Raw genomic sequence first — 21,834 nt, forward strand, 5'->3', positions numbered from 1 at the left:
ACTTGCAGAGTGGTAAGTATGAACTGGAAAAAGCCATTTGTATTTCAAAATCACTGCCATCAGTTAGTGATACCAGTAAGCTCATGCTTTAAGTTCATAACCCATGAGCTCACTCAGCCATGTAGACTCAACCGGCTTTTTGTCTGGCTTAGACTTTTATATGCTTACATCACTTCTAAAAATGACATTTATTCGAGGAAGTTCTTGAGGCTATTTTGAACCTTTTATCTTAAATCATAATTATTTTTCTTCTTTATTCTGCAATCCATCTCCCCATTAGACTAGGGTTTTGTCTAAGTAGGTCTTTAAGACATGGCAGCTCCGATGTTGCTCATTTCAATCTTTAGTTTTCTATCCAACCGCAACATTACCAGGGGGATAAGTGTGTGTCAGGGGGTACTTGTACTTTCAGATACAACTCAGCTGTCATCAAAAGATGTGACTAAAACCTTCCACGTATGAAAATCCTCCAGAGCAAGCATGTGGACAATTTAGTCTCAAAAATAATTTGTCTAACAACACTGTAAACCCCCACAGAAAAGTAGAATGTCAGGAGAGATGGCAGCCAAACTTGATCAGAACCTGCTACCCAGTTCCTGTCCATTGCTGAGTTTAAGGCATATAATGCCTTCCTACCATTGCAATTACTACTATTTATGTGCCATGTAAGGAAAACTTTGCTAATATTTAAGAGATGATGACTCGTAAATAGGGTGTGCCTTTGGAAAAACCCTGAAATGAAAAACTGCTATTGCAAAGAAGCAGGGAGAACTGGTATTTTCCATCGTTCAGTAAGCTAGTCACAGAAAATGCTGATGAGTTCATTCACGGGACAAGTATTTAGTATTTATATATGGCAATCATGAGACAAAAGCATCTGCAGGTTACGTTCGCTTGTAGTTTAATTCTATTGACTTCATTGAAGCAACCCCTATGTTGAACTTTACTGTTTAATATCAGTATAAACAGGAAATTTGAGACTTTTCTAATAATGCAAGGGTAATATTTCACACCTTGTGACTGAGATATATTGTATGTCATGTGGGGCAGGACAGAAAGTCATTGGAAGAGTAGACAATTCAGATCATGGGAAAAATCCCATGAGATTTAAGAACTCTTTTACTGCAAGCTTTGTCATGGCATAGCTACTGAAGAAGAGCTCTAGAGAAGTCTTTCTCTTCAGTACTAGCTTACCTACCCTTTAAATACCCAACATTCTCTCGCAGGGTGTGAAAATAATTTTGATAATATAGAAAAGATTTTTGAAACCACCAAAGGCCTGTTGTAGTTTTGTACAGAAAAGAGTGCTAAGGTACAGCTCGGTGGCAAAACAAAAACAGCAGGACTTTGCTGTAGTGCAACCCACATGCAACCCTTCTGCTAGAAAAGTTTGTGTCGAGTAAAGTGAAAGTAAAAAGAAGTGAGAACAGAAGTTTGGTGGAAATTTATGTCTTGTCATGTGCTTTACTGTATTTCTCAGTAGGAAGCTTATCTCAGCTGGATGGTAAGAGAAAAAACAGTGGGAGAGTTTTGTGTTCTGTTTAGGATAAATGGATTGGCAAAGAACACATTTGCCAATACACTTTTTTATTCAAATCCCTGCAATGTTTCATTTCATTGACAAGAGCAGATTTTTGTGTCTGTAAGAAAGATTCCTGAAAATGCTGATCTGCTGATTTGAAGAAGTGGGAAGACAGTCCTTCAGTGTTATACAGCATTAGAAGAGAGGAGACCTTGCTCAAAATTCTGGGATATTTATGACTTCAGTTTCCCCATCACTAAACCACAGGTGATTATAGGTCTTTACCTCCTGTAGAGTGAAGATTTGGTTCTTCATTGTAGCAGGCTCTGAAGTTTTCTAAGAAAAATATCTTTTTGGTCGCACACATCAGTATGGAACTCCATCAGTGTACTAACGTGATATAGAGAAATGTGGCCTGCAGTATGAAGTGGTTTCAGTGTTGTTGTTGAACTGCGGCATTTTATCAAAAATACAAAACTCTAGTGGACAGTTAAATAACCTGGGTATTTTTGCTATATAGGGAAGTAGAACAGCAGGCTGGCAAAGGCTTTTTGGTGTAAATACTTATTCCTCCCAGTTAAAGTAGCTGGTCTAATAAAGGTATTAGTGTTACCAATAAGTTAATAAGGATGTTATCACCAAGAAATCTTGTCTTGAAGACCAATAGACATTTGTTCCTTCTGACATAGTGACGCACTGGACAGAAGTACCCATTCCAAACCCTGGGTGCTGGAAGTCAAAATGTAAAAATGAATCCCAAATGAACCCCAAAATTGCATTTCTTTTCTGACTTTGACTGAGTGTATAAATGAAGAATTACACGCATATTCATCATTTTAATTTCATACGGGCTATTTTTATTCAGCATGCCCCAAGCCTGAAAGGTGACTTTTTATGAGTATACTATTTTCCTTGCAGTGAATCAGTATTTCCCACATAATTTCCTACAGCTGGCATCAGAATGGCACATTTCCTTGTGACGTATGATGACATGGGTAACAATTTAGAGCGCCAAAACTAATGCTCTAGTTAGTCAGGCCAGTGCAGACAGGAACAGGAAGATTCCACACCCTTTAAGGAATCTTTACTGTTCCATTCTTTTCCAGATTTCCTTCTTGGTTTCTCATCCTTCTTTCTCTTCCTTTCAGTCTGAACTTGTCCAGCTTCTTTGGATCAGTTATCTTCATTAATCTCCTGTTCAGCTTTTCGAAGAAACTATTCCTATCAGCTCTTTCTGTGAAACCTGTATTACCTGAGCTGGGATGTAACATGTAGCTGGGAAGTAGAGCACCTTAGAATGCAGCCCATTGAAGGAGGTAAAAATGCTGCAGCTAACTTTGCTGAGGTATTGATCTAAAGACTTATGCAAGGGTTTCTCTTCTAGAATTATTGGTGCTTTCATTCTCATTAACTGGATCCATTTCAGAATGCTGACCTCATTCATTTGCACATAATTTACTAGCCTTGCAGTCAACATGCTAAGCCTTTTGAATTCAGAAATCTTCTGGTGACCGCTTAGTCCTGTTTTTTCATAGAGCAATTTCTCCCGTAATTCACAAGAATCATAAAGTAGCTCATATTATTAAAGCCTCAAGTTATCCAAAGGTGGCACAGAGTGCAAAACAAAAGAGGATGCAACATCCTGAATATGGCTTTACAACATGGATTTCAGCTAGTCTGGTCTGAATGTGATCTCACCCTGGTACTATGCACTCACAGGCATGCTCCCACAGCAGTGTTCAATCTGATGTCCAGTCTTACATCAACTTGGCATTAGGGACAAGAACAAGAATGCTGGGAGAAGTGCAGAAATCAGACTCTGCAGCTACCTTCCTGTTAAAAAAAAAATATAGTGGTACATGAGTGGTGCCATACTTCAGGCTCCTAAATATCCCTGTTGGCAGCGTGGTGTAATGTATATTTTTCTGCTGGCACCATTTGGTGTTAATATTTAAGTAGTGAGTGTCCAGGGAGCTCTGGCTAATTGTTTTCATTCTCCATGCCAATTTACTCAGGACCAATATGATCTCATAACTTGGCCTTGCTTTTTGATGGTTTCATGTCAGTGACAACTTTATTACTGAGAAAGGGCAGATGGAAAAGGTACCCTGAGATGGTGTCAGTCTGAATACAGACAATTTGTTAGTGATTGGATGCAGTAGGTCAGGTTGAAGGTTGGACTTGATGGACTCGTTGGATTCTTCATAGAGACAGAGAGGTTTCTTCTATCTGCTACGACTGCAGGGGCAATGGAAGTGCCAGGGTGAAATCCCTCTTCCCCTTCTAAGGAACAGAGGACAAAACAACAGGCCATCAAGTTCTGAGTCCTCATTCAATGGGGGCTACACATTTAGAAGTACAATCCAGGAACATACACGAGAAGTCCTTCTCCTCTTACTTGACACATGTTGGCAGAGATGACTCCAAGTTTTCATATACTTAGGTCTTTCCCACAAAAAAAACCAAAAACAACAACAACAACAACAAAATAGTTGAAGGCAATAAGGGCATTACCAGTGTCCTAAGGATCTGCAGTACTAAGAATCTCAAATACTGAAGAATTAAATAGAAGTTACTTTTATTAGGCAAAGTATCCCCTTCTGGCCTTCTGGACCCAGCTGTTGTTTGTTCATCTGACTTGGAAAAACATTCTTTGTGTTCCACATCTGATAGTCACATAGGAAACAAGCCTCAGAAGACTTTTCTGTGCTGTTGAGGATAACATTTTATCTCCTCTGGTTTCTCCTTCCTGACATTTCTTCAGAAGAAGGCAGAAAAACTATTCCAGAAGTGATTAGGCAATGCATTTCAAGGCTGATAGATGTGTCTGTCAATCGAATAAACCATACTGAACTGCATGCTGGTTCCAGGAACAAGAAAACTCAATTCAGATCAGTGGAAGAAGTTTCTGAAATTGTATGTTTTCTGTAGTTTACTTGACATGATTAATTCAAGGAGAATTTATGCACCAGTCCTAACACGGTTCCTGTGCACAGTAATGGTGCAATCTTTCAGATTATTTTCATTCTTCCTCATCATGCTGTGGTGTTTCTAAGTCATCCTTCCACAGTGGAAACTATAGTTTCCTTTTTTTCATGCTGACATTGCCATTCATATGGCCAATCTAGAATATGAAATCAGCAGCATGAGGATTGTAAGATTGACTCAGCATACTTTGTGAAACAAACTGCTTTGTTTTATTGCCTGTTTCATTTCCGTAGGTGTATAGGGGAGATTTTTTGAGCTCTTCACACGCAAGCTGACAAGTATCCTGTAAATGTCATGGCATTTCAATAGCCTTAGGACAAAAGCAGAAGAGCAGCTGCATCACCATCTCATTACAGGTTCATCTAGAACAGTATCTTGACACCCACAGTGACCAGTAAGGCATGCTTAGGAAAGAATAGGGAAAACATATAAAGATACTTTACACTTTTAATATTCCTCTGTATTTTTCTAGATGTCAAGAATTTGCAGCTGAAGAACTTCTTGAGCCAAAGAGAGCATCTTTGTGTTAAGTAAGCCTTATAGGATTTTCAGTGATGAATTTGCTTAATCACTGTCTGACCCCCTGTAAACATCTAGTATCCACAAATTAGTGTAGCAAAGAATCCCACAGCTTAACAATTAGATGTAAGGAGAACACATTCCTTTAGTTTCTCCTGAACCTGCCACTGGCTTCCTTCATTTTTTTGGCCATTTTTCTTTTAGATTGAAAGCAGTGACTTCCTTGTTCGCTTTATGCATGCTATTTGCAACATTACAAAATTTTGTCACATCTCTTTTCCAGGCTGAAGAGGCATATTCTGCTTGGTTGTTTCCCATTCCATAATCCTTATCATCCTCTGAACCTTATCTACGTTTACTGTACAGACAGTCTGATGCCCTTCCTGCTCTCTGCCTCCCACTGTTAGCCAGATCACCTCCCAGTTCTTTGAAACCTGGGTATTTCAAAACTGTAGCTTGTGCCTGTTCTCATTTGCAATGCAACAGCTGCATGATGATCAAAGTGCCATCAACACTGCCAACTCTCACTCATCCTCTCCGGGGTGATTGCTGCGTGTGGAGTGATGCTTGGCAGCTTGTGTGCTGACTTCAGGGAAATGGTTTGTGTTACGTATTGCAGGTCATGCTAGTGCGTTCCTATAGTGTTGTGGGTTTGTTGTTGTTATTTTGTTTTGTTTTAATTTAGGCATTGCTGGTATTTGTACATGTATATCTCCAACTTATTCTCCTAAGTACAGCCTCCTCACAGTACGGTGAAATCCTTGCAGAACCAGTTCAAGGCTTCTCAGCCATGTAAACAAAACTGATTTTTGCTGTCCCAAGGAAGAGGAACCAGGACTGGAACTGGGCCAGGAGGGTCTTGCTAGGGGAAGGAAAGGGGATGTTGTAGGCAGACAAAGAGCTTGGGGTAACCCTGGCAAAAAGCTTGCTATGCCTTGCTGAGCGCTGTGGGTGGGAAGTCCTCCCCCTCCAGTAGCTGTCAGTCCTGCACACTGTTTCTCTTTCAGCAGCTTGCCTGACCTTCCAGGAAACACACCCAGGGCCTTGCTACTGTCCCCAGCACGCTTCTTCCAGACAAGTACTACTTTGTCTGCGGTTTAAGTTGACCTTGACTACTCAGCTGTTTCCTTGAGGCACTTTTTATGTATCCTTTCAGCCACTAAATTGTTGGCATCACTATGTGAAAACAGTAGATGTGGACCTTCTGATGTTTTGCTTTCACCTTGGAGGGTAACCAAAGGCATTTTTGTGGGATTTTTCAGTGTATTTTCAGATCCGCTAGGTATGTAGAGGTCTGGGTTTGGGTTTGTGAATTGGCCTTCTTACCAGTTCACTTCAGGGCTGCAGTTTTTGTCTTCTATGCAATCTGGAGGTGTTAAGGTTCAGGTGTAATAGAGGCTTGATCTGCATGTCAGCTGCTCATCCTATTGGAATATCTAGTTTTAAAGAAATACCCCTCTAAGGTCTTAATGCTTCAGTTGCTTTTGTACTTTTTCCAACATATTTTATTTATGACCACATAATTTTGTCATTTGGACATCCCTCCTTTTTATGTAACTGATCACCAAAAGGCCGCTGTTGCTATGAAGGTCACAAAATACTAAAGGGACAAAGTTTTGTGACTTTGCTGCAGTGTCTCATAAAATGCAGATTGTTTTCCTTGACATTGCCATAGAGCAAACACCTTTCCATCCCACTGGCTGCGTTATCAAGGGCAAAGAGCTCAAGACGGCAGCCAGTACCAAGAGTACCTATATGAAAATGGACTTTTTCTCATATGTTTTTTCTCTGAAGTCCTCATAAATAGAGGGTATCTGAAGCACACCCTCTATTTCTGGAACACAAGAACTGAAATGAGGAGAGCTCCCTCCTGCTCTTCGCATTTCAATAAGAGGTTTGTCCCCCACTTTCAGCTTAGAGAAGAGGAGATTGACGTGCAACCTCATGGTAGCCTGCAGCTTCTTCCCGAGGGGAGTGGAGGGGCAGGCGCTGAGCTCTGCTCCCTGGGAACAGTGACACGATCCTTGTGGGTACCTCTTAGCTCAGGATATTCTAGGATTCTAATTCTCATATCCCATCGAATGCTAAAAATATGCCTGTAGCTGTGTCACTTTTAGGCTGGAGTGCAACATTTTTTTTGTCACAGCTGCTGAAAGACCAAAAGATTTGCCACAGAATTGTTTTTCTGCTTCTTGACACATTTCATTTACCATCACAGAGACCAGAAGTTCTTTCCCTGAGAGTTAAGCCACATCTCAAAGGAATATTGCAGCTCTCTGCCTACATCCTGTCTTGCATCATAAAAATAAGCCTTGTTTTCATTCACATCAATGATCTTTGTAAGGCAGACTGTTTACAAAGGTCTGTTATGTGTGGATGACCATCTACAACAAATAAAATGCCAGGAAAACAACCACAACAAACTGTGTTTTTAAAATCAGCATCATCATTTCATGGCAAGATGAAGATTTTATCTAGAAGATTATTATTTATGTGCAAGAAAGATTAGCTTAAATCAAAGAAGTCACAGGGAAGAACTCTGAGAGTGCCTAGAAGACTTCATATTCTGCAAAGAGATGAAATGGGTTTACATTGTCGAGAGGAGCTATGGGGACTTTTTGCAGGTACCTTAATGGGAAAAATCTATTTATGCAGCAGGATTGAAATGGAAAAACATCAAGAGATTTTGCATCAGTGCTGGGTGAAAGTACATTGGAAGTTAGAAGAACTTTTCAAGTATCTGCAAGAATCTTTCCAATGGCAGATGTGAGGGCAGAGACCTTAATTAAATCTTTTTAAGATGATGTCCCAGAGAGGTGAAGCAACATCTGGTATCGGATGTGTTTTTTTTTCTTACGGGCTTGGAAGGAGATTCACTTGCTGTCTCTGTGTCATAGTTATGCTGTATTAATCTTCTGTGTCACTGCAGTCACTGGCTGTCTGCAGAGATAAAAACTGGAATCCAAGATAGCAGTTTTGGGTGCACAGAATGACACAAAACTGTGTTTATCAAACATTTTTCACTAACAACTCCTACTGCAATGTGAATATGCGCTCCATGTACCAACATGTGCTTTTGGCAAAGTAAACTGATCAGAAAGCTGCCTCATGTTCAGTAAAGCTGAAAGAAATATTCTTTTAATCCAAATACTGATGAAAGTATCAACAATTTAGCTTCTAACTAATTGACTAGATCAGCATATTTTTCAGTATATTTGGAAAAAAATTATTCTTGCTGAGCTATCTTTTCAATTACATTTACATGTAAGTCTTAGTGGCAAACCTGTTCTTTTGTTTTGTTTTGTTCTTTCCTTTATTGAGTAGTCAGATAGACCTTAAATAGCCCCTCATGCTAAACAGCTGAGAAGTGAGCTCTCAGCTGTGTTTGGAGACCAACAATGTTAGTATTCAGTGACAATATCATGATCTCTTACATACACAAGAACCAAAAATGCATCTGTGTTCAGATGGGGAAAGGGTACTTCTCACTTTGAAAACAAGATAGTATTCAAATATGTTATTTAAATGCATTTCACCAAGTCTTTCCATACTGAAAATAAATGTAAAATCTATTTTTTCCCTGTAAGAACAGGCACAGCAATTCAGAAAATTATACACGGTCTTGTATTTATTATAAATTTTGTTTTACATTTCAGCCCCTGGTGCATTATGAATAAAGCCTCACAATGGTTTGCAGGTGGCAAAACTCTGAGCATATTTGAAACATTAAGATATTTCATACACATTTTCTTTACATTTGAATGGATGGCTTCTGAAAACCTAAAAACCTTTTATAGAGAAGAACCCTTTCGAAACTGACAGTATTATTGCAGTCATGCATGGACAAAAACCAAAATAACTATGACTATGGTTTTAAGGTTAGAGATGTATTTAATGACCATGAGACCAAAAAAATAGGTTTTAAACACTAAAATCTTACAGCATTTATTTCACTTCAATTGATCATATTGCCTCTAAGCAAGCTGCTTACTGATATCAAGAAATTCCTTTTTTCCTCTATCTCTCTCTCCCTCCTTCTTTTTAATACATTCACTAAGAATCTCCTTTGGTTAATTCCTCATTAGTTTGAAAACTACAGCTTTCTTAAACTAGACAAAACCCTACTTTGTAGTCCTTCTGAATGAAGCTTACAGATGGTTTGAAGCTTACAGATGACTTGGTATTACCACCAGTTCGGTGACAGCCACATCCTTGGTGTAGCTAAACCTGTGCAGGTGTTTGCAGCTGACCGATGCGATGCTAGGCTAGGGTTTGGCTAGGATATTGCTTTAAATGCTCTGCGGTTAAGCACAGTGTAAAATTTTGTGATAAAATATGAGAGCTTGCTTGTGTTGTGGCAGCCTACTGAGCCCAGCAGTTTCCTTTTGAAAATAAACAGTTTGTGCATGGATAGAAGTGAGGACAGAAAAAATTAAAGTAAGATGATGAATACCTAGCCCTGGAGACACTGAAAGGCTACTGGCATTTCCGTGCAGCTTTTGCTTGTTTGCAGAGATGCCTCTCTTTTCTTTACTGATGCTGTTTCTTGGCTGAGCTGCAATGCAGACATTGTAATGAATGATAGAAGGCACAACACAGTGAGATTAATTTACAGACATCAAGAACAGTAAAAAACACTCACTCCTGGTAGAAAAAAAAAAAAGTAATTATTTTCTTTTTTGTTTCTTTTTAGTTGATTGTAGGTTTAAGTTGCACTGGTGGGAAGTCACTTGCAACTATTCTACACTAAGGTTCCCTAGATAGCTGTTGCGTGCAATTTATCTCTGAGGAGATGCATCCATCCACAGACACAAGAGAAGCTTGTCCTAGTGACCAGTAAGGCAGTGCTGAGCAGTGCTCTCGTATCTCTACCGAGGCTATCCCTCCAGAAAGCCCAAACATTGCCCGTGGCATTGTGGAGCTGAACGCAAGCCCGAGGAATCCTAGACCAACATACTCATTTGAAATACGGGATGGATAACATTTAGTGTGGTTGTTTGCTTTAAATTACAGAGATATATCCAGTAAGCCTTGTTTCTGCCTTGTCCAAAGATCGACTAATTCTAGTCCTTCCTTATTCCTAGCCTTGCATTTCTCAAATGGCTCTCAGAGACAGAGTGCCAAACATTGCCCTCACATTGATGTTTCTACCAGAGAAAACATGCCCTTTGGTGGAATAATTCCAGTTACTAGGTAATCCTGACAGCTACCTGTGTAGAATCCTGTTAATTATCATCTTCACCCATTTTGCCTGGGGATCTAAACAGATTTGCTGGCTGTTCTTCAGTGTTGCTCTGCAACGGAACAAACATTTCACTTTAATTAATGTTAGCACCAGAAGAGGCAGGCGGAGGACACAGACAAGGCTGAAGGTTTCAAGCTTAAGGGCTGCCAACTCTTCAGCGTTTACAAGCCGTGCCTTCCATCACCTGCTGACTTTACTTACATGATTTCCACAGCCTTGCAGTGGGGGCCCTTGGGAATGATTTCCACGTTGGCCAGGTGCATAGGCAGCATTAATCGTCTGACGTTCCGGATGCAGTGACACCGCAGCTCCGCTGCCAGCATCATCTCTGAGAGGAAAGGAAAGGGAAGCTCATAATGTCTGCAGACTTTGCACAGGTAACAATGAATAAGCTCCTGTTGCTGCCACAATTCTCTTGGCATCTCACAATATCAAGTACAGTGAAAGGCTACGGCAAGTTTGGGGGCCCTGTCTTAGGAGAGGAAGAAGAAGCTAGCCAAAGAGGCTGAAGGCTGCTCTTCATGAATACAGCCTGGAGGTGAAACCTGTTTGGGCTAAATTTCTGCATTGGCACCTGGTGTGAGAGAGCCACAAACGTATTTAGCTTAGAAGCTTGGCCTCAGAATCAGGCTGCAGAGGAAGCCATGTGGTGTAAGTAGTAGGAGCAGGAAATCTAACTGGCTTTGGGATGAAGTTTAATTGAATTGTGACACATTCCCTACAGCTCCCAAGTCCACGGATCTGCTGTTGCCTGACAGTCCTTCCAGTCCCACATTTCCATAGCAAAGCAAGAAAAATGTTAGCCCAGCTTTAAAGATTGGGCACAGAAAGGTGATGGAATTTCCCAGGATCACAAGCCATAAAGCCCAGAGCTCTCCCAGCTCCACCCTCCCAGCTCCCGGCGGACACCAGGATATGTTCCTGTTTTCAGGTCAGACAGCACAGGGTTAAAGTGTACAATCACAGCTCTCACATTTCTTCATTTTTCCTGCTAAGGCAAGCTAGAGCTGCAGCCTGCAATTCCTGACACTTGAACTGTGGAATATATTTGAAAGGGAGGCTCAGTACTTTTCAGGGCAGCATCAACGAGCAGCAAAGATAAGCTCCAGATAAACAGATGGTGGTGGGAGGACAGAGACTCTTACTGAGATGAGCAGGGCCACAGAAGCTGAAATCCCATTCAGTTCACCAGTTGTCTGTTACTGTGGATAGTATTTACATCCCTTAATACCATACAGCTCTGCCCTTTACCTCACCCTGTGCTACTTCTTGTACCTTGATACGATCATCCACCTATTTCCCTTCTTCACTTATCTTCTGGCCAGCTGAATCCTCCAGTGGTTCTTTTGGCTGACCAACACCTCCCTCCCTACCTGACAGAAAGCAGAAACAAAGGCACTTGAAAGTCAAACACCAGGAAGCACAGAGCGTCACTGCATAGCAGCAGCATCTTTTCTTCTTTGGGCTCAACAGAAGAAAATAAGTTTCCAAAGGTGGTGCCAGAGCTTCACCATGGATGTGTATGATGATACTGGCATCCTGTTAACCAGCTGTCCAGCCTGGAGATTGGTCATAGCTTATCCAGCTCTGTTCTGGCCCAGGAGAGACTGTACGTGTGCCATCCCAACGTGAAGCCAGGATGCATGGACTTCCATGGTGCTGAGGCTTGGGAGCATTCCAGACCCCTAAACTTGGCAAACTTTCTGCCCACAAAATACTTTCTGGACTATCCCAGCAGACTTTGCTTTTGTTTACCCTCATGCTTCTCCGGGAAGAGCTTTAACAGATTGGTGTTGATTAGAAATAGATTAACTCAAATTAAGTTGAATATTCCAGGCTTTAAACTCAGGGGCTGTTATTATAAAAACAGTGTGAAAAGTCATAGTGATGAAACACGCCACAGTTATCGCAGGATATAATTTCTCAAGCCTTGGTTCTAATCTCATTTTTCTCAGAATATTTAAGGGACAAATTTTCAATGTTAGTGCATCTCTACTAGCAGAAGAATAATAGGAGACAAGAAATAGGCTCACTCTGACAGTTTGTGGATATCTTTATCTTGACCTGCTACCTTGAAGACAGTGTGAGTTTGGAAGTCCTACACACCTTGAAAATATTGTTTAGTTCAATCATATTGCAGAAGAATTGAAATATAAAGGAAGATAAATTCAATTTTCTTACCAGGAAAGTTGCCCATAAAAGCAAGAATCAGAAGGGAGATTGCAATCTTGGTATCCATGACTGCTCTCTGTGCCTTCTTATGGTGAACTGAAAACAAACTCGGCTGCCTCCAGACCCACATGGGACTGCTGACACTGCTGCAGGATTTGCTTTGCAGGCACAAGTACATACAGATGGAATTGCTCTCGCTCCTGCCTTTTGCCACAACCAGAAGAAGTAGTGGGAAAATCTGAGATGAAACAGCTTCTGCTAACATACCTGTAAGCGAGCAGCAAGCTGAAGCCACTGGGCTTGCTCTGATTCCTTTAATTCCAAGAAAACAGTAAGATACTAAAATGCTTTCTTTATAGGGTTGAACATTGTGTGCCTTGCCCTCTTTTACTTTCAGCAGTGTCATTCAGAAGCGAGCACAGTGGAATCAGTGGATGATGTTCAGACAAAGCTGATGTGAGAAGAGATTGAGACTCTGTCTGAGGTGAGACAGATACATTGCGAGAGAGTAATGGAGAAATGCATGAGATGCATGAGTATCTGAAGTCTGAGCTTTTCAAACATGCTGGCTAAAACAGTGAAGAAGGTATGAAGCTTCATTTGCTGCCAACATTTATAGCTCAGTACTTGCTTTGTTTTCGCTCAGTGAAATACAAGGCAGAATTAACTTTGTAACAGAACATAAGCAAAAGTCTGGATAATTGTGTTATTGGGAAAGAATAAAAATAAAATAAAGATATTAAGGAGGTGTGAGTTTTCAACACCTCTGAATATTACGCACTGTTTTAGAAAGAACTTAAAGCCATGTTTAACTTTGTCATTCCAGGTAGTAACAAAAAGAGCTCTCCTTCCCTTCAATAGGAACTAATAATGTGTAGTTCACTAAATGAGGATTTGATTTTATTGTGCAATACCACAGATACACACACAAACCAGCTGTGGAAATGCTGGGAACAGCCACCTCATGGTCCCTCCTGTGCCCTTAGCCCTCCTTGGTATTACTCTCTTCTTCTCATTCAGGAGCAATTTAATTCCTTCTTGTGAGTCCCTTTGGATTTGCAAGCACAAAGAGGTTGTCCCTCTTTATGCTTGTGTGTTTAACCCTTTTGAACACGTCTCTTTCTTTCAGATCTCGTCTTCCCACTTCTTTGTTTGTGTTCCTCCAGAGAGGAAAATGAGAAGAAAAAAAAAAAAAGAAAGAAAAAAAAAGCATGTGTTAGCCACATGGCTAGTTGCTCTCCCCATGTCTATGACCAGACATGTGCACTGCACGCTGCTTGCAATCCCAGTCCAGCCTTTTCTTCTGCCATAATGAATTGCTGGTGATTTTACTATGCCAAAAATACTGTATTCAGAAGAGGCACTCAGTTCTACCCAGTCTATATATGAATGTTTAGAATTGTCATGTGAGTGAACGATAGCTCACAAAATGGACAAATAATGTTTGTGGTTTTCTGTGCACATTTTCATGTTGTGAAATCGGTTGCTTCATGAAATGACTAAAATGTTGGTAACTTTAGAAAATGACTAAATAAAAGGTAAAAATGTGAAGAAGTACCTAATTACCAGTATTTTTGCTTTTGAAGTTAAAATACAAGAACATTTCTCTGCAGTATAAATTTAGAAAAGCTTTTTTTTTTTTTCCCAAAAACATCCAGTAAGGCATGCCACTCTGCACATCTATGATAATGCTCACAGCTGAGGCTATTTCATAAAGCAGTGGAAAACTTTATTTTTCTGTGAGTAGTTCCCCATGGAAAAGTATCATTATTTTCTCTAAGGAGCGGGATAAAAAACTTGTTCCAGGTGTATCTTTACATATGTCTTTGTGAGAAATTGCTAACACTTCATGCGAAATAATTTTTCAGCTTTGGTTCATATGTTGGTTTGCATGGAGTTTGGCTTCAATCCTTTGTAACAAACATGGTGGTATGTTTTTGTGGATTCAGCAGGCCACAACTGCAGGACTACTCTGCTATATCCAAACACCTGTGTGACCTTGTAATACTCGCATTTTTGGAACTGGTGGAGGAACCTGCACCTCCTGGTTGGGTAACAGCAACCCAATGGGCTTGTTACCAGCACCTGAAAACTTACAATCTCAAGCTTGTCCTTAAGGGGAGCAAGGCAAGCCATAAATTTGGGAACAGGAGAGTGATTTCTGGTGTGAGACCAGCAGAGGAGTATCCTGTGGGATTCCTCAGTGAAGCAGGAAACACCTCTGCAAAATGAGCAAGGCTGGGCACTGGGGATGGTCAGGAAGAGGGATGTGTGGTTTCAGCATGATAGTGCGGTCCGCTGGAAACGTGAACTACATTGGTCCTGTCTTGGAAAGAGGCACCCACTTCTGTGGTGGTCAGGCTGCTGGAGAAAAAGACAGATGGAAGATGGAAGGAGGGAGAGAGGGAGAAGCCAAGGGTAACTCTGGTTCTGCAGCCCTACATGGTGGGAGTAGAGGTGAGTGTTGTGGTTTAACCCGGTCAGCAGCTAAACACCACACAGCCGTTCGCTCACCCTCCCCCCTCCCTCTCTGGGGTTGGGGAGAGAAACGGGAAAGTGAAGCCGGTGAGTTGAGATAAAGACAGTTTATTAAGACAGGAAAATAATAATAATAATAATAATAATAATAATAATAATAATAATAATAATAATAATGTATACGAAACAAGTGATGCACAATGCAATTGCTCACCACCTGCTGACCGATGCCCAGCCTATCCACGAGCAGCCAGCCCCCCACCTCAGTTAGCCACCCCTATATATTGTTTAGCATGATGCCATAAGGTATGGAATACCCCTTTGGCCAGTTTGGGTCAGCTGTCCTGGGTCTGTCCCCTCCCAGCTCCTGCTGCACCCCTAGCCTGCCCACTGGCAGGACAGAGCAAGAAGCTGAAAAGTCCTTGGCTTGGTGTAAGCACTGCTCTGCAACAATTAAAACATCAGCATGTTATCAGCGCTCTTCTCATCCTAATCCAAACATAGCACCCTACCAGCTACTAGGAGGAAAATTAACTCTGTCCTAACTGAAACCAGGACAGTGAGACAGAAGAGACCTGAGCTCATTTGTCATTGTGCTTCCTTTTTAGAAGCTTTTTGCTCGGTTTGGAGAATTGCCAAATCCAGTAGACTCGTTTTGGTGTCTGGATGAGCCACACCAGAAACTGCCTAGAGCAGTGAGGTCCCGTTGTGTGGTGGTGTAACAGGCAACTCTGGTTTTCTGGGTGGCTGCAGTAAAGCTGGCATTGCTGGTGTGGAAGAAGTGTGTTGGCCAGCACAGGCCCAGTCACAGACCTCTGGTAACCAGGAGATTTGCACATGCCTGCATCTGAAGACCATCTCCTGGATTTCGTGAAAGGCTGTTTTGCACCAGAAATTTGCTAGTCCATTAAGGTGCCAGTAAGAGAGGCAGTCAGGCTCTACAAAGCATCACCTAAAATGCCGTTTATTGGAACTAATGCTACATAGAAGAAGAAGATAGTAAAGATCATCTGATGTCCCTTCAGATGCTGGTAGCCCCACACTGTGCGTTATAGAGCAGGGCTCCAAGCAGGGCACAGCATTCTCTGCAGATCCTGGCTGCCAAAAGGTTACCCCATTTTGCTCACACAAGCTCTCTTGAGGGTTTGCTGAAAACAAGGCAACTCTATTCATCATTTCTACGGTTAGATAAGAAGGGTGCTCTCATGAGGCCTTTTTGCTGCAATTTTCGATAAGGGCAAGGATGTGTAGTTGGTGTAATCACCAGCATTGAGCTCAGGGTAACACTTACATGGGACACTAGTGCCTCGATGCACCCATGTCCCAGCCAGGTCTCTACAAGGGGGACCTCCTCTGACTCCAGTGTCAAGTGGCACGGGGACATCTGTATTGTAAAGGACTCCCAGGGAGATAAACAGAGCAAAGTTTCTCTTTTTCTCTCCAGCAGAAAACGGTATGAAGTCTACAAAGGGCAGAAAGGTGGAAAAATGCAAAAACAGTCTAATAAGATAAATTTTGAGAAGCAAAATGTTCTCGGATAGGACAGTAATAATCACTCCAGCTCACTTGGCAATGTGGGGAAACTCTGAATATTTTTGTCTGACAAATAGCATCGCAGTCATTTGGAAGCTGCTGATTTTCCTTACAGCCAGATTTCACTGTATGACCGAACCAGTAACACTGGTCATTTCATGAAATGCCTTCAACTTCTAGCTAAGTCATGTTGTGACCAAGTGCACTCAGCAGTTGGGTAACAGAACATCTATAATTCGAGTCATTTTGTGATTTCGTAATGTGCGCCTGATACAAGTAGATGTGTGTGTATTTGGCATATTGTAAAACCCACCCTTTGACAGAAATTTTCTTCAGTTAATTATATACGTAGCTGTAAGTACCTTCCCATCCTCTGTACCTTTTTGACACGTAGATTTGTCCATTTCTCCCCTCACTTCTCTCTTTAATGCTTGCAAACATGCATAATTGGATTCACTGCTTTTCCCAGATGCGTAACATCTTTTTAGCCCTTTTTCATTTTAAATTTCTGTACTCAGCAGATGGATAAGTTCAGGCAAAATAATTTATTTTCCTTGGAAAAGCAGTTAATATAGTAACACTTCATCCCTTTACTTCCGATAGCAAGAATATGGTATCACTGAAAAAAAAATTCTCCTTTCTGAGTGATGGAACAATTCCTCTTAACCACAACAGCCTATCAGACTTTAAAATCTTTGCATTACAGAGAGAAAAGCTATTTTATACATCAAGAAGTTTTCAAAAGTCTGATTTTTTTCTGTGTCCACAACTAGAAAACATAGATCATCTGGACTTGTCAGGTAAAGAGGAATAAATAAGGAACAACAGTTTTTCATAAGAATTTGCTTTCCTGTGATTTCTCTCAAAGAAAAGCTAGGCAGTATTGTGAGGATGTAGATTTCCTTCAGTTACCAGAGCAGAACGCTGTCAGCTGTGTCCCAAGGCCAGGATCTCGCTATGTCATCAGATAAGGGCCTGTTGTATTTCGGGAGCAAACAGCACTCTATTTTTCTGTCACTAAATAAGTGTTATGTACCTAGTGATTGAACATATTGTTTGTACTTAAAATGTGTGCTAAAAATAATAGACAGAGATTCTTTGCTTTAAAAGGTGACAGGGCTTCTTGTTACAGCTGGCACCTGAATGATTTCATTTCATGGAAACAAATTCCCCGCTTCCACTTGCAAATCATCATGGTTCCGTACTACAGCAGGCACCGTTGCTCCTTCCTGACCTAAGTCAAAGCAGAATACAAGCTCCTGGAGATTGCAGGGGCGTACCCGGGTTCAGCACACGAGGGCTAATCTGTCTTCACATCATCAGCTCCAAGTGAAGGATTTAAACGCTGCACCCGGGAATGGAAAAGCACATTTGTTCACTACAGAGCATCCTGGGCACCCTGCAGAAGCCTGGACTGCAGGCAGGCGGGTGCAGAGCTCCCCCCCTTCCCGACCTCTTGGCTAGCCGGACTGACGCAGCTGCACGGGCCCATTTTAATACAGAATTGGCAGAAAAGCCCAGTATATTCTCAAGAAAAAAAGTATTTTTATTGCATTGCATTTCATTACATTAGCATTACATGATAAATCCGCCTTTTCATGTAAATACATTTTTCCACAGCAGAGTAAGGAAAATGCCGTACTCAACATGAACTAGGACAGTATGTTATGAGTAGACATAAAATATCTAAGCGTTGTCAGAACATTTACTGTTCCATCTTGTCTATAAATACCGAATAATTAAATGTAAGTTCCTTTAAAAAATTATCATTAGGAACCAAAAAAAAAAAAACTACGCACAAAACCCCACAGTTTCATGGAAACTCTTAAATTGTGCACAGTGGTGAATAGAGACCTCGGGAGCAAGTTTTCTGTAATTTCACCATGCAGTATCTTGTTGAAAAAGATCCTATTGTACTGTAAATATTATTTATTTACAGGCAACCACAACAGCAACAAAAGATTTGGCTCATTTAGGCAGCTGAGGCAACAGACAGGGTATGGTAGCACAGAACTGTGTGTGCTTCAACCAGCTTTTATTTTGGTGTCATCCTGAATGGGCACTAAAACACTGAAAATGCATAAATACATACGCAGGGATAGGCAACAATAAAAACCAAGAAAAAGAAAACAATAAAACCAAGAGGATTTGGCCTCTGAATTTAGCCCAGCCCATGTTTTCTTGAAGTTCTTAGGTTTGCAAGGTGCTGGTGGAAACTGAGGCATGAAATCATTTGTCCTGTGCATCTAGGGATACGTTCAAAATTAATTTTAGCACCCGGGTTTCTCTGCCAAATGCACAGAGAAAATTTCATTGCAGATTTATCTGTTATCTGCAAAGCAAAAGGCGTGATGTGAAAGACTGCATGGCCTTCCCTCTCCAGCATGCTCAAAAGGCTTAAAGTCTGCGGGGGGTTCCAGGGGCACCTCTGGGAAGAGGTTGTGGCCGGAGGTGTTAGAACCATCCCACCGTCTCTTCCCACTCTTTGCAGACGGTGCATTGTCTCATTTCAGTTCTCTGCCTGCAGGAGGCAGCTAGGGGACTGCTCTTGTGTGTTCTGGAGCAGTGAAGCAGAACTGAAAATTTTCCACTGCAGTCTTGTCAAAGATGTAATAATTGTGCTATCTTTTTTTTTTTTTCCCCTTAATCTGGGCAGGAAGAAAAAAAAAAAAAAAAAAAAAAACAGAATTTAATGTTAGGCAATGGACACCTCATTCTTTTTGACTTGGGCTGGGGGGAATGACAACACAGACTGATTTATTACTGTGGTATCTGCAAGTCTGTAAACCTATTCTCTCTTTAATTGCAAAATATTCCAGGAAGAGGGAAGCTGAGAAGAGAGACCATTCTAAATTTGTGCTCACCATTTGGCTGTCAGGTATTTCCCTGTGCACTGACCAACTTGACTGCCTCACAGTTAGTGAGCTGACTATTTTTCCTCTTGCAGCTGTGTGTGAACTGAGGGATTTGTTCAGATCCAGGCAGCACTTTTTCAGCTCAGGCTTCTGTAAGGGTTCCTTTCCTCCCTGGTGTGTGTTACAGCCTGGCACTGTATGGCCCTAGGTCTGCCAGACCTGAAGCCTTGGGGCACTTCAATATTTCTTGCTTCAGCCATCCTGCAGGAAGTGCTAAACTAAGCAGGAGGGGCAGATCTGAGAACTGAAGGGGTTTGTGTTTCTCTCCAAAGTGCCTGCTTCTTACCGTGCTTGGTCTGCCAAAGGGTAGGTAGGGAGCAAATAATGTGATTTCTGCTAGCCTGTAATTCCTTCTGCCTCGCTCAGGAGATTTCTGAAAGAACTACAGGTTTGGGCTCAATAGGTAAGCACCATCAAACACTAGTCTGGATGCTAGCCCTTGCTCCACAACACCCAACCTCAGCCACAACCCTGCCTATTACTGTGGAACCACCTCACAAGATGCCCAGGAAAATATGTTTTCCTGCTGAAAATCCCATTTCTCCAAGACAAAAGTATTCTTAATAGAAACTGAAGTGATGTGCTAGCTGTGCCAGATGCAAAGGGGTCATGAAGACACAGGCTGGCTTTAAAATGTAAGGAATACAGTCTCTCTGAACTGTTTTCTGCTGTTTTTTCTCTCCGTATCTCAGGTATTTGGTCCACCCACAAAAAAATCTAAGCTAACATTTCCCAGCTTGTGGCTGTTTATAAGATATGGCATTATGTGCTGGCCTTTGCTTATTTAGGGAAATCTTTTTGATGTTATCAGTTTGTTTTTCTTTTTGCGGTGATGTTCTGTGCAAACAGGCTTTCTTCTCTGGAGAGTGCCAGCTCCGTAGCAGCGCAGTTTGAATGCAGTCCTTCTTCTGCTGGCATTAAAGGCAAAGCTCCCGTGGCCTGCAATGGAAACATGCTTGTTGGGTGAAGCCCTCATCACACTGACGTCAGTGGCAAGATTTCCAGTATCTTAGATGAAGCCAGCTCTTCATTGCTGACGTTAGGTGCCATTAAATAAGCAAGGGATAGAAGAACAATTGGGGCTGACCTGCATTTTACCCCTTTTTGAACAATTCATGGAGGGCAGCAGCGGCTGGGCTCTTAGGAGATCACTACAGGTGGTACATTAAGAGCCCATCTCATAGAGGAAAGGATTTCTCTGTTGGAGTGTGGTCAACGTCTCGTGTCACACAGAAATCTGCATTAACAGAGCATAGTTAGTTAGAGTAACTATGTTAGCTTTATTCAAATCTCTCAGCAGGAATTCAAGTCCAAGAACAGGCTAAGGTAAATGCAATATATAAGAGCGTGAATTACTAGATTGGGCTGGCTACTAAACATGCAAATGATAAAGTAGCAGTGACAAGCTCCCCGTGCAGTGAGAGTCTTCTGTGCTGTGGGTTTCAAAGTGTCCAGCTCCAGCAATGTGGTCAGAAATAGCACTGCTTTCCCGTGCCTTCTCAAACATCTGGACGGCTGCTTCCTAGCCTGGGAGATGTCATAACAAGTAACTGAGAGGGCCTAACAAGAAACAAGCTATCTTCAAATAAAGCTATGCTTCTTGTGAACTGGGAAATTTCCATCGTTTTCCTAGAACAATCATGTCCAAAATCTGGAGGACAGGGGTTGGTGGAATGTGGAGCTTAATCTGTTCAGGGCTCATAAAGTCAACAGGACAACGTGCCCATGTTCTCCTGCGCCTAGCGCCTCCTCCCTGTGCCGGTGCAGCTTTTCGAAGCAATCTGTATGATTGCTCTTCAACTAGGAACGTTTCATTCCCATAAATTTATTTGCCACTGACTGTTCTTGACGTGAATTACAACACAATTCAGTATGAATTCAGCAGATAAGCTGTTCAGATACATTGCTTCTAAAGGGAGACCTGAGCGCTGAGCAGCTTGGGACAATGAAATAATTTCAGTGATGTGCTGGGGAAGCAGAAAGGCACTGCAGAAAGGGGTGAAGAAGCTTGCAGATTGCTTCACCATGCCAAAAAGGAAATACTCTTCAATCAGCAAATGTGGCTTGTTGACAAATGCGCAACATCTGCAGTGCTTATGAAGCTCATTTGCTCAGTCATTTTCCTGTGGTGTAATTAAGCATTTTGTTTGACGTTCATAAGAACATTTTTGATGGTCTAGAATGTCTTAATTCTCTGACATATCAAACTCCTCAAGAGCTGGCCTGACCTTTAGCCCAGGCTATGGTTCTGGAAAATTATTGTGCAAATATCTGCCATGCCAGCTGAGTGAGAGGAAACTCGAGCTGTGCTAAGATGCAAAAAATGGCTCATGCTCAGGAGCGTTGCTCAGCCCCTTCTCTTTAATCTGTGTGAGACTAACCCTACACATCTGGCCCCATCAGGATACGCTCAAAGCAGTGCTACCAGGAGCCAGTTTTAGCAAAAAAGGTGATAAATGGTC

At 41.6% G+C, this 21,834-nt stretch overlaps 2 protein-coding genes across 2 annotated transcripts in view; one reads left to right on the top strand and one right to left on the bottom strand.

Annotated features, from left to right (window-relative positions):
- Positions 1–21,834, top strand: part of RASSF6 (Ras association domain family member 6) — a 133,500-nt gene that overhangs the window by 12,975 nt on the left and 98,691 nt on the right. The window lies entirely within an intron of this gene.
- Positions 5,658–13,912, bottom strand: LOC310899578 (uncharacterized protein). The gene is made up of 4 exons (XM_083836086.1): positions 12,456–13,912; positions 10,476–10,602; positions 10,240–10,323; positions 5,658–9,584 (listed from the first exon to the last, which is right to left on the bottom strand). The coding sequence occupies exons 1-4, from the start codon at positions 12,850–12,852 to the stop codon at positions 9,560–9,562; spliced, it is 633 nt and encodes a 210-aa protein (XP_083692212.1). The 5' UTR covers positions 12,853–13,912; the 3' UTR covers positions 5,658–9,559.

The sequence above is a fragment of the Anser anser genome (assembly GCF_964211835.1).
Source record: "Anser anser genome assembly, chromosome: 4".
NCBI classification, from domain to species: Eukaryota; Metazoa; Chordata; class Aves; order Anseriformes; family Anatidae; genus Anser; species Anser anser.

Bases quoted from the DNA above. Each gene is read 5' to 3' on its own strand.
- LOC310899578 (XM_083836086.1), bottom strand. From the start codon at position 12,852: ATGACACTGCTGAAAGTAAAAGAGGGCAAGGCACACAATGTTCAACCC. The intron at 10,603-12,455 runs GTAAGAAAATTG...CTTTCCTCTCAG, and splicing joins TTTTATGGGCAACTTTCCTG to AGATGATGCTGGCAGCGGAG. The intron at 9,585-10,239 runs GTAGCTGTCAGG...TCTGCATTGCAG, and splicing joins ATTAACAGGATTCTACACAG to CTCAGCCAAGAAACAGCATC.